The sequence below is a fragment of the Grus americana genome, chromosome 12 (assembly GCF_028858705.1).
Source record: "Grus americana isolate bGruAme1 chromosome 12, bGruAme1.mat, whole genome shotgun sequence".
Classification (NCBI taxonomy): Eukaryota; Metazoa; Chordata; class Aves; order Gruiformes; family Gruidae; genus Grus; species Grus americana.
The window spans coordinates 14,918,040-14,930,652 of NC_072863.1; the positions used below are offsets into that span (position 1 = coordinate 14,918,040).

At 41.0% G+C, this 12,613-nt stretch overlaps 1 protein-coding gene across 4 annotated transcripts in view; it reads left to right on the forward strand.

Moving 5' to 3' along the window:
• Window positions 1-12,613, forward strand: part of AFF2 (ALF transcription elongation factor 2) — a 349,128-nt gene that overhangs the window by 325,568 nt on the left and 10,947 nt on the right. For all 4 annotated transcript variants that reach the window (XM_054839106.1, XM_054839107.1, XM_054839108.1 and 1 more), the window contains 4 exons: window positions 2,254-2,325; window positions 2,685-2,778; window positions 6,099-6,148; window positions 10,061-10,275. In XM_054839106.1, the coding sequence (XP_054695081.1) occupies window positions 2,254-2,325; window positions 2,685-2,778; window positions 6,099-6,148; window positions 10,061-10,275 (431 nt within the window). The remainder of the gene's footprint in view (window positions 1-2,253; window positions 2,326-2,684; window positions 2,779-6,098; window positions 6,149-10,060; window positions 10,276-12,613) is intronic.

A 12,613-nucleotide genomic window follows, 5' to 3' on the forward strand; every position in this document is an offset into this window, starting at 1 on the left:
TCTACACTTCATAAAGAGAAGAAAAAAATCTAAAGAGATTACTCCACAAAAAATGACATTCACTCAACACTTAGGATCCAAGGTAAACCCTCGAGAGCAGAGGATTTAAGAAAAGCAGCTGCCTACCTCTGCTCCTCTGTGCTGAAACTCTGCCTGCGCTCTGACAGAGGACAGTTCAGTACTCTGTGTCCTGAGCTACACAACTACAGTTGTGTGGCAGGATAAATTGTATTTAAAGAAGTATGCTTCATAGTATAGAATGGTAAAGAAGCTACTTCATAGCTTCTTCACAGAAGCCTGCATTTAGTTTTATTTTTTAAGAAAACCGCACAGCACAGTTGAAAACATTGTTCCTCAGTCCAGCAGCCTGTCTGTTCAGAAGCAAGTGGACCAAAAAAATCTTTGTTCATTCAAGAGCCACAACGCATGCACCACTTAACTCAGAGAACGGCAGCTCTAGGAGTAGCTCACACGTGGGTGACACTTGCAGCTCCCCTCCACCCCACAGTGCCGGATGGAGTGAGCTGAGTGTGTAGCTGCATCTTGGAGCAACTGGCACTCATCAGCGTACCCAGCCCCGCTGCCTTGCTCTTCCCAGCAGCTCCTGTAGCAGCACAGTCCTGCTGCAGGCTACGTGATAGGTAGACCTTGACATGGAAGAAGCACCTGAACTGCTTTTGGCTATGGAAGAATCTGGAGGACTTTGTTACTGTAGATCTCCAATTTCTAAATAGCTACAGTCAGGTGAGGTTAATTCCACCACCTACCATCAAAGGTAGAGCTTAATTTACCAAGTCTTGTAGGCAGCACCTTGTGGGCAGCCAGTGATGGACCGATTTGCCCATTTGATTGCTGTCAGTGGTCAGACATGGAAAAAAGGTGATTGCCCAGGGGAGCAGCAGGCTGGTACAGGTTCAGTAAACTCCAAATACACAATTCTTGTGGGCTACAGTGGGTGCTGAATGTACAAACCAAGTGTGCAGCTGTGCACCCACTCTTTCTCAATGTGGCTCCTAACGTTAACGTAGATTTTTACTATGAGATAAGAAAGAGAAGGAGATTTTTCTCACCTTTACTCCTCCGTTCATCAGAGGCACCACTTTCCCCTTTTGCATTAACCGTGTCTTCCCTGAGTATCTGCATCAGACACCTATTTGTGAGAGGAAGTGGAGCATCAAAGAGATTGGGAATATCAGATCTGACTGTCAAAGGTGTTTTAATGGTAATGCTAAAATCCCTAACATAACACTGAAAATCCCAGAGACATAGATCTCTGGGTTTGATCAGATTCATTCAGTCTGACTGGAACAACAATACCAAAGAGCAGGTGAGATAGGACATGGAGGAAGCACATCAGGTGGTGTGCTACAGCTGCGAGCTGGGGGCTGATGATGGGGGTGGTGGGAGGAAGGCAGAGCGAGAGCAGCACTGCCTGCCTGCACTCCATTACCTCCTTGTAAATGAGAACTCATCAAGACTGCCTGGATACCTTAAAACTTTCTTACGCAACACTGAACCCTATTACTTATTCTAACACAAGTACCTGTGAAATTGCATTAGGGCTCAGAACAATGATTTTATGCGATGAATTGATTTTCAAGAGACTAAATGCATGGAATGGAGTGTACTCAGTTAAATAAAAAAAGGAGAGAAGAGGTTGGAATACTCAGTCCTTGATCATCCAAATGCTGGACAGCAACAATTACATAGAGAAGGAAGACCAAGTACACAAGACTCATAAATTAATGGACCCAAGAATTTAAGAAGCTGTGAACATGACCTTTCCTGTATTTAAAACTGTTTTATATATAAAATATATTAAAAGGTTTGAAGAAGCATTTATGAGAAGGATTTTGAAGGTATTATTCAAGCCCAAGGTATTATATGTAAAACCTTATTATACATTACACTTCAGTACATGTACGGCCAAGATCTTGTGCTTCTGTCCAACAGCCATCACAAATGTTTGCAGGACTCAGCCTAGATGGCTGGATAAAATGTCATTAATATGCTCAAGAATAATTCACCTCATTGGCCCAGAAAATGGGTTGGTGATTTACTTTCACCCTCCAGATTTTAAGTGGTGCTTTCTGTTGAATTTTGCATTGATCTCATCATTACAGAACAATGTGGCCATTAACTATTGCAGTCCGAGAAGAACATCTCTGTGTGGCTGTTATTTTTCAGAGTGTCACTAGTATTCCTGGAAACATCTTAACTCTTAATTTCTTCTCTCTTCACCTTTCTGACAAGGTATGCAATGAGACTCAAGAATTTCACAGGCTCTTCTGCCACAGAAGGGGACAAGAAATTAGCAGTTTTATGGTGAGTCCCATTGCGACAATGAGGGAAGCAGCTAAAATCTTAAGGAGGACTTTAAAAGTACTGAATTACTTAAGCAGCTTACAGAAGATCATTATTCTTGTTTTCCATTAAACTATTAAAGGATAACTAATGGATTTCTTCAGCAGCTGACTAAACATTTATTCTTCTAATTTATACTCTTATCAAGATGGGGTTTTAATGCTTTTGACCACTTTTTTTTTCTTTCTCCATTTGCTTATGTTTCAAAATCTAACCTTAGAACAGAAACTGCAAAATATAGGTCAGCATTATTTTTTTTTTACTGTTTATAGGTTTCATTAAGCAATGGAATTAACATAATCCTTTCCTAATTACCACAGCTACCGATGCTTATCACTTCTCTACTTGAGAATGTTTAAACTAAAGAAGGACCATGCTATGAAGTACTCCAGATCTCTGATGGAATATTTTAAGGTAATCTTTATTCTGTTTAATTTATTGATATGAAATGAAATTCATACCAGCACCGAGAGCTCTCACAAGTGTAACTGCGTGACTTAAAAGTCCCACATTTAACCTCTCCCCTGGGAAATGCAGACAGGATGGCTGCCAGGGAACGGGGACAGAAGTGATTTGGGGGATTTTTTTGGATTAGTCACTTGATTCAAAGGACCATATGCAGTAATTCTACTAAAATAACATTATTCTCAGCAGCATGTAATGTTTATGCAAGTTTCTGTAGAGGAAACTGATTCTTTCAAGATTCCAATGTGCAAGTGATTATGAACTGACCCCCAATGAACCATAATAAAGCAATTATTTAGGCTTTAGTTAGTTAAATTTAGATTTTAAATTCAGTGTGTTTTGCTGAAGCTTGTTGCAGACTCCTTTTATTTCTGCGGAACTTCAAATTGCCTTATGTACGTCCTGAAAGTTTGCCTTTATCTTGAATGGAGTGGAGATCAGCTGATTGTCATGATCACTGATGCTTTCCTTTACCTTGTCAAATGCTGTTTACCCCGTGTAAGAATGACTAGCTCTCACCATTCCTAAATTACGAGAGAAACAGAATCGTGCTTCAGCTCTGCCAAGGTTTTGATATTTATATTTTACTGGTTAATGCTGTTTGAAGCATACATTAATTCTTGTACTTTATTACTACATATTATTCTATAATTATGTAATTATACTGGTTTGTCAGCCCATCAGTCTTTTTTTGTTGGTTTTTTCAAACTCTGTGAATTTGTTCCAGGCTTTGACATATTAGTACTGCAAACCAGTAAAACTTCTAACACTGCAGTTTTAATATTTTCATGTAAATGGTGATTAAATGGTCCTTCTGCTGTGAAAGGTCTACTACTATCATGCTAGCAACCACCACCTAGTCCTGACTTCTCTGGTGTCCTCTGTGTGTATCTCTGGAACTTCAGTAATGTTACTCCTGATCTTCTGCTTACATGGAGGTTCTCATGACGTCATTAGGAGTGCCTCTGTGGTACTCACGGTGTTTTCAGTCAGGGCTCTGCACAACAAATTAAATTTGAACCAGACACATTTATACCCTCAGCATTTTCATGAAATGTATTCCATCCTCTTCAGATTTTATCCAGGATGAATGTAGATTGTTTCTTAAAAATAAGTTATTAGACAAATCATTTGATACACCTTTTCTGCAGAAAGTAATGTTTTCTTTTAAAAATAAAATAAAAAAGGGGGCGGGGGGATTCTCTTTTCCCTTAAAGCCATTTTACTGCATCTGCACAGAGAAAATGTCTTTTTATGTAAATGAAAATAAGAAAAAAAATTTAAAACATAATACAATAGACAAATCAGGAATGCTGAGTTTAGGCATCCAGTTGAAGCTTAGTGTTTCAGCTAATGTTACTGTGTGTATGCTCTGGGCATTGTAACTCATTTGCTAGAAGTAATGTTTGAGTGTATACAGATTATATGTTCAGAATCTTTTTGTAGCAAAGGCATAGGAGGAGAAAAGAAAAGAATGAGAGCTATTAACAACGTATTAGTTTTGTACTGCTGCACAATGTTCTCTGTCTTCACTAGCGAGAATCTGTAATACAAATGAAATAGATTAACTATCTGAATAGAGTTGTGATTCAAAATTTTGCACAATTTTAACTGTGAAAAGCAGCCCACTGTTTACAGCAGAGCTGGAGCGGAATTTTTTGGCACAATTTTTTTTCATATTTTTCCTCACAAATGGCACTTTGTCCAAATTGAAACCATTTGTGGACAGAACTGGTTCTGATTAATTTCCAATTAAAAGTTTGGAATTGATATTTTTGACATTTCAAAACAGAAAATAACCATTTAATCATAAAAGCAGTTTTGAAATTTAGAGACAACATGGATTAAAATATAACTAAAATGATCCATTTTTAAAATTAAAATCAAACCTTTTAAGATCAGCCAAAGTGGCATCCTTTGATGCATTTCACTAAAAGTTTGAGGAAGTTTTTTTCGAAAATGTGTTGTCAATAGTCATTGGCAAAAATATTTCAAATATTTTCATTGCCAAATAACTACCTCCAATTGCGATCTAGTCTTAATCTTGACAGATCTAGTCTTTGTCGCCAGATACTGTCAGGAACGATCCCCAGTAGAAACTAACATCAAAGCTGCTGCTTCATCCCTGAAGACTTTCCAGGAGAGTTTAGGATCTCCCTCCTTCTTACGTATGAGTGGGTGGCAAAAATATACACTGCATATGCTCCATACTGCAAAACACGCCATTTCATGCTCATGTCTTTAATGAAACACAGTCGCATGCTGTATAGGAATGTACAGGCAAGGCCAGTATCATGGTTTGGGCAATGTTTTCTGCTTTGGTCAATGCTGTTTGCCATGTTGAGCTGTGTTTTAGATGTCAAGGGCAGGATTTTGCTCCCAGAGTCAGCTGCGTGACCTTGGGCCATGCCCTAGGCTGCTCTGTGCTCCACTGAATCTGTGCCTCACATGCAAAATAGCAATTACAGTAACCAGATGAATCTTGTAATAACGACGGTAATACTTTGCAGAGAACTTGTAAAATTTGATTGAATTTTCACTGAGCGGGCTGACTTCTTTGCAAGGGAGCTCAGAGTGATTGTTTTCAGAAAGCACACATAGGTAGCTTCAGCCCGGGTACTACCACTTTTTCTGGGAACTAAGTTAGATACCACCCAGTCTGAGTAAGACTGGAAAAATCTGGGCTTTACTGTTGCTGGGCAATCTTTTTGTACAGGGTTGTACAGGGTGCTACGCAGACATGAAAGGCAGAATGAGTAAGCAGGTAAGGGAAGGCAATTTGTGCAAATAAAATACATAAAAACAAGGGCATTCAAGCAGATCCATACTAGAAGTTTTGTTTCTACTACTACCTGAATCCCAAGCCATCTTCCCTAGCAATTTGGGAGGGATTCATTTCATTAATGCATCAACTCAAACTATTTTTATTTCTTATTAAAAGAATGTAGGTCCCCCTGAAGATAAGAAGTCGTTTGCACTCTGAAGAACTTATGTTGTAGAATAAGTTTCAGTGGTAATTAAACCACTTCTCTGTGAACTACGTCTGCTTTTGCTGGGATTTTACTGTATTCCCTCTTTCATCAAGTGACTTTCAAGCTACTGGTTGGAACCTCCCAATCATCCACCAGCCATTTAATTATGAGACTCATGAGCTCTTCTGCTACATGCACTGTCGCTCTTGCAACGAAAACAGGGAGTGTCGAGTCTGGTGTCATCAGTATGCATGCACTTGCATCACCTTTATTTACATTTTGGTTTTGTACTTACAGAACTCTTCAAAAGCTTCACAGGCCCCCTCACCTTGGGGCGGCAATGGAAAGTGAGTATTTTCTGCTGAGTACTTCTGTCTGGGAACAAGTGGTTCCAAGAGGGGGGGAATTGTTTTGGTGCCTCTAAAGGCAAAGGACAGGCCGTGACTCAGTGGTTTGGGAGCTACAGGTATGTTTCAAATACGTAGCAAGTAGAAAATGTTCTTCTGGGCTACAGAATTGATCTTGCAGCAGCCTTGGGCTTGTAGGGGTGAGGGGCTCCCACTGGGCTAAATCAGGCACCCATGTGAGCCATCCACGGTGGGTGGGAAGGAAGAGCTGAAGCACACCTTCATCTTTGTGCAAAGCCTCCTTAAGTCTCAAATCAGCCACAGTGGGTCTGTGCTGAATTCTTTGACAGTTTGCTTCTCAAGCCAAATGAAGGCCATAAAAATATCTGTTAATTAGCTAGCAAGTACCACACCATTTCAGGAAGCCAAAGTAAAGTTAACCTTCATTGCAATGATTTTTCAATGATTCGTTCAGTAATGAAAGACCAATGAATATTTCATTGATATATGGTAAGTGCTGTTTAATAAAACTGAAGGCGTAATAGTGATGAAAATGTGAAGGCACTTAGTCAACCAATTATCAGTGGCTTTATACTAACGTTAAAACACCCTCGCCTCAGATATGAAGTCAAGGTAATGCAATTACGATCTCCTGTTCAATGAAGGTGCATTGCTGCTGCAACCTTGCCTTTATCTTGCAATGTCTCCTGCCACCTCACACACATTTCTCCTGCTCCTTTCTCCTGGCCACACATACAGATACAGGTAAAACAAAGGAAAAGGACTTTACCTTTCATTCCTTCTTTGAGTAGGCTGAATTCTAGGTGAAAATTATTATCTTTAATGGTCTCTTTCTGGTGGTTCCTAAGAAGAAATGACAATTAGACACTGCTGAGGAACCAAATAAGGAAACAAAGTAATAAAACTGTACAAGGGATTGAAGTTTAGCACAAAAAGAATTGAAGTTTTCCGATAGACTTTGTCCTGATTCAGTGCAAAATCAAAAATGACAACGTTGTGCTTAAAGGAAAATACTGTCTTAAGAGAATTCAAAATATTTTGGGGTCTGTGTATGTATATGCACATGCACCAAATACACAAAATTAATTTGAATATGAGTGTGTATAAATATATTTAAGTATAGATTATAACACTAAAGTGATGAAATACAAAATCACTTTAAACAAAAAACGAAACGGTATTTTAACATTGGAAAAACAACTACTAATTTAAATTATTCAATATATGCCAGTTTTCCCAGGCATTTTAATGTCAGCAAAACCTTGTATTGCAATAAAAATACGGTAAGATCTACATAAAGTTTTAGTGCCAAAAAAGACCACTGGAGCATTACCCCTCTTTTATTCCTTAAGGAAGTGGCTTATACCTAAAAATTTCATGGAACAGAAGTTATCCTTTTATTCCCATCCTATAATAGACCACTATGAAGTGTGTGCTCTGCAGGTGATGACATCTCCCTTGCTATTTAAAGGAGCTGATTAGGTGCCCAGGATTTAGAATCAGTGGGGTTTGACTGGAGGAAAAAATTCTTGTCCAGCCACAATGTAGGCAGCAGAAACCCAACATCCAGGTCAGCATCACTTCTAACATAACACCCAGCTGATCGGTCTCTTCCCACTAACTTTGGAGATAAAGCTCTGAAAGTGCACATCTCTCTCTTCTATTCAGAGAAGGAAGCACTTGACATGTAAGAATAACTGAATATGACAGGGCCTTGTTATCATGGTGTTATTATGACGCCTGTGACCCAACACACAAAGACCACAGTCCACACTTGGGTCTTCTGTCCCCTCTGTCTGGAGTCTCAGAAGAAAAGCTCTCCAGCTGGCTCAGTTGTATCTCAGGTGTCTCCTGGTGGCCCCAAGGATTGTTGTGGGCCTGGTGGTGCCACTGGCAGCATGTGCTCTGCATTCTTCAGGGCTTCTGGCTCTACAGTTCCCTCTTATTCCCCTGCAAATTTGTACCAGATGGGAAGAGAAGTCACACACTGCAGAGGTGAGACCAAACACCATCAGGGTATGGCACCACTGGAGACAGATCAGCAGCCTGGTTCAGAATGGGGAGACAGCAGGGTATTCTTAAGTCTTTTTTTGAACAAAGCAAAACTTATCCATTGCCATGAAGTGTAGTCTGCTCAGGATCTCAAACCATCAGAAATCTCAGCTTGGCTTACTGGAATTTCTGGCCACTTTTGTTTAAAAGGGTTGTGAACCTCTACAAAGTTGGCCTGAGTTCCAGGCTGGCAAAGAAACAAATTTTCCCTGGTTTCATTACAGAAATGTTTCCCACCTCTAGCGACAGAAAGCACAAAATAGAGAGATTTAATAGACTCACCACTGTAATAATGGCTGCGCACAACAGGGTAAATCCAATGAACAATGTGCTTTATTTGGCAGAAGTGCGTCAGCTTGTTGTAAGTGGTTCTAACAAAATACTCCTGGTTCCCTCAGATACTTATGATTTTTAACTGCTCCCAAACCTAATCTAGTATAGTTCAGCTCTTCTGTGCATTAAAGACGCTGTGGCATGTCAAGCAACCAGGATGTTTTGAGACTTAAAAATAAAATGTTTGTGCCGTAGGACATGCTTAAACTATAACCCATAGGTTGTGTAAAGAGCTACTAGCTGCTGAATTAGCGTGGTCTCTAGCTCTGAAAAAAGAATCTATCACATCTTGAGGAGCCTGTTCTTGAGCACAGGTAATAGCTGGAAAATCCACAGCAAAAGCTGTTGCCGCAAATGCTTCTCGGCCCAGGGCTGTGCCGTGGCGGCAGTCTGTCCTACAGCACGTGCAGGGTGTCAGTACAGCAGGTCTGTGCCCACGCTTCATGTCCAGGACCACTGACGGTGGCTTGTAAAGCCAAGAGGAGGAGCCTTTCTATCCTGGGGTTTGGATCAGGGCCATCATGAAGTCTGAGCGCTTGATGCTGTTGCACAGCGTGAGGCATCAGTGGCCGCCTGTCAAGAGAGGGGTTGCAACATCCCCATCCGGAGAGTTTTGGTGTCTTTGCTTCATGCAGAGAGTGCCGGGAGCGTCTCAGCCCTGCCTTTCAAGTCTATGCCACAGCAAATCAAATGCATTTGTTTAGGTAAGTGGTTCCAAATGGGGGCAAGAGAAGAGATTTTTGGAACCGTTAATTTTGTTCACTGAAACAAATTTCCAAAGCGAATAGCTGTATGTGAGCGTTCAGCACTGCACAGCTCTAAACACGAGCTCGCTGTGCTGACCTCCGCACTGCCTGCAGCCAGCAGGTGATTCCTAATTGCTGGTGTTAGAATTAAAGGAAAATCTATATTAGAACATTAGTGCTGCACTAAGTAGGTAACTTAAAACACTGCTCTGTACAAAACTGTGCAGATGAACCGTAGGCAATTAGAAACAAATCTCCATAGCCAGTCTTAAAGAATCCTGTAGAGATATTCATAATCCTACAGTACCCTCAGCTCCTAATACTGCTCTGCAGGGTGCTTTTAAGACTTGCACTTTACTTATTGTGGTGACTGTATTTGGAGCAAACTGTCATTGTGGTTTCCACAAAATGCTTTGATAATAAGCCAATATTGCACATTGAGTGTTTTCTAACTGCCATTGCAGCTTCTGGCAGCAGGTAGAAAAATCATTACCGCTATGAGATACTTCTTTCTCTGAAAGATTGCTCTATTTTTATGATAGATTTTTTTTTTTTTTAAATAACAGGTTCATTTATAGGGAGAATTAAATCCCTTTTTATTTTCAATCATTCCCAGTTTATAAGCTCTCCTCATAAAACCAGGAGATACCAGTGCACATTCTCCCCTGACTGGGGTGCAGAGTTAATTTTTCAAGTGCATTTAGGATGGCAATGAAGTGGTGCATGTCAGAGGGACTCACTCTCCCTTTACCTCTCGCAGGAGCACAGAAACGCCGTCGCCCATGTCCCTGAGCCCGTCCCCCATCAGCTCTGCCGGAAGCAGCGCGGGCACCGCCGGCTCCTCCTCAGCGGGGACCATCACCATCCCTCAGCGCATCCACCACATGGCTGCCAGCCACGTCAACATCACCAACAACGTCCTGCGGAGCTACGAGCACTGGGACATGGCTGACAAGCTGACTAAGGAGAACAAAGGTGCCCCACTCAGCTGCTTCTTTGTCCCCTTTGGCTCATCAGCTTTAGCTTTCTTTCTGTTCTCGTAGGCGTTGTTGGGAATTGGACCCAGAACCACCGCATCTAAGAGCACAACTGCGACAGCTTGAGCAAACAGACCAAATCTGCTTGCTGGTCACTGTAGCCAATGCGTATCTTCTCTTGTCAAGCACAGAGGGGGATGTGTAACACACGCGGAACATGGGGTTATCAGAGCAGCTGGCAAATAATTTAGCGAACATGAGCCCCAAGTGGTGAGAGCTTTTGAGTCTGCAAATTCGTTCACAGTTTCAGCTTCTCATAGAGCACCGAGGTTATTTTCAGACTGCTCTGTCAACAGGTTTAAGACTATTAAAATGCTAGCTAGGATAATAAGCAAACATTAGATGTTAAGTTTATGCAGGGAGTCCGATTAGGAGATGTCCACTGAAAACCACGACCTTGACTCTCCTATGGCTGGATTGCAAATCTGCTTGTTTATTCTTAGCAACAAAATGCAAGTGTTTACCACAGTCGTTTCAAAGGAGTTTTGGCGAGCGGTTTGTGACTGGGTTGTATCGAGTATAGTGGACTGGCTGAGATGTAACTAAAGGACAAATTTGTCCTATTGTTGGCCAGCTGTGAACTTCCCCATGATAATGTAATTATTCAGATTCCAGCTTTGGGCTTACACAAATCATTGACAAAGCTTTCTTTGACACTAGAGATGCAGAGCCTAACTGGGAAATATTCTCATCATGAATTGGCTCATTCTCTTAAATTATACTGAGATTTCAGATGGCTGCCTTTTCCTGACAAATGTGCTCGCTGTATGCAGTTTGATCTTACTCCCATTAATGTCAGTGGCAAATTTCCACTGATTTAGAGAAACTAAGCTTGAGATTTATAGAGTTTTATGTCTGAATGGTGGGTCATAATGATCTATCCCTGGATGAGGAACAATAATAGAAGTTCTGTCCAGTCCTCCCCACTGCTTCTTGTCTTTGTTCGCATTGGTTAATTTAGTAGCAGTGCAGTCATTTTGGATTTTTTCCATAGCTGCATCCATTTTCACAAAATGTGAAAGTGATTCCCTGTCAAATGTACTGCAGAATGTTACAGTGGGAATGCAGAAGGATGCTCTGATAGGAGAAAGAGATGGCGATAATCTTGTAATTAGCCCTGTGTGTTGTGGAGTTGTTAAATGTTCTACTTGGTATTGAATCAAAATAGCTCAGGCATTCAGCCAGCAGACAGAAAATGTACCCAGCCACTGCTGTTATCAGTCCTAGAGCTGGATGAGAAAAAACCTGCTGACTTTCTTTCTGCATTTTCCCCCCTACACTCTTCTTTGTTCTCATTTTGATTTACGATCAAATAAACCCAATTCTGCCAAGCCATATAGGAATAATCTTTATTCAGATGAGCAGTCCCTTTGACTTTAGTGGGTCTGGATGCATGAATAAGGGTTTCTCACATGAGCAAGACATCTAGGGTTGTGCCCTGTTCTTTCATATCTTGATTCACAAACTGCAGCCATGTTACAGGGAATGGAAAGCTTGTGTTACTTCAAATTTCATTGAAGTATTATAAACCATTGGAGAGAGATCCGAGTTTCATATATGCTATAGCATGCCTGTCTTTACATTTTGTCTGGAAAGATACCTCATTTCTAATTAAATACTCGATTTAAAGTTGCATGCTTAAACACAATTAAACTGCAATTTGAAAAATTCATGGTGTAACAAAAAAGTCTCTAAGAACTGCTGTGGTACTCTGCAGGTCTTTATCATATCACACGATGGATTCCATGTACAGAAGGATATATCTGAGATGCTTTGACGTGAGAAATGTTACAATGTTTCATGAAACCTAGCTGTAATTATTTTAGTAGCTGTCACCCACACCTCTCAGATAACTCAGAACACCTATATCTTGCTGGCTGGGACAGGACTCATCCCTTTCCCCACAGCTGTCTCTAATCCACGGGTGCCAGCTGGACTGGCCGTTGCGGTGCCCAAGCTCTGGTACGCTGGCGTGTGGACCGGGAGTTCAGAAATGCCCCATGGCAGCAAACAGGATAGGTGCAAACCCCAGACACTGCCTCAAGTCCCAAGGGAAGGACAGATCTCTTGGCCTGTCTCTCAGGGCTTGGGGCAGTCAGTTCATCACAAAAAATGAGATTTCACACACACCCATATTGAAATAAGAATGGTCTCAGAAAACCCAAACAAACATAAACCAAGAAAGAAACCCACATTTAAGATAAAAGTGAATTTTCTTTTTTAAACGAAAAAACCAGATCCAGTGACTTTTTTTGTTTTTCGTGGTCAGCTCTCAT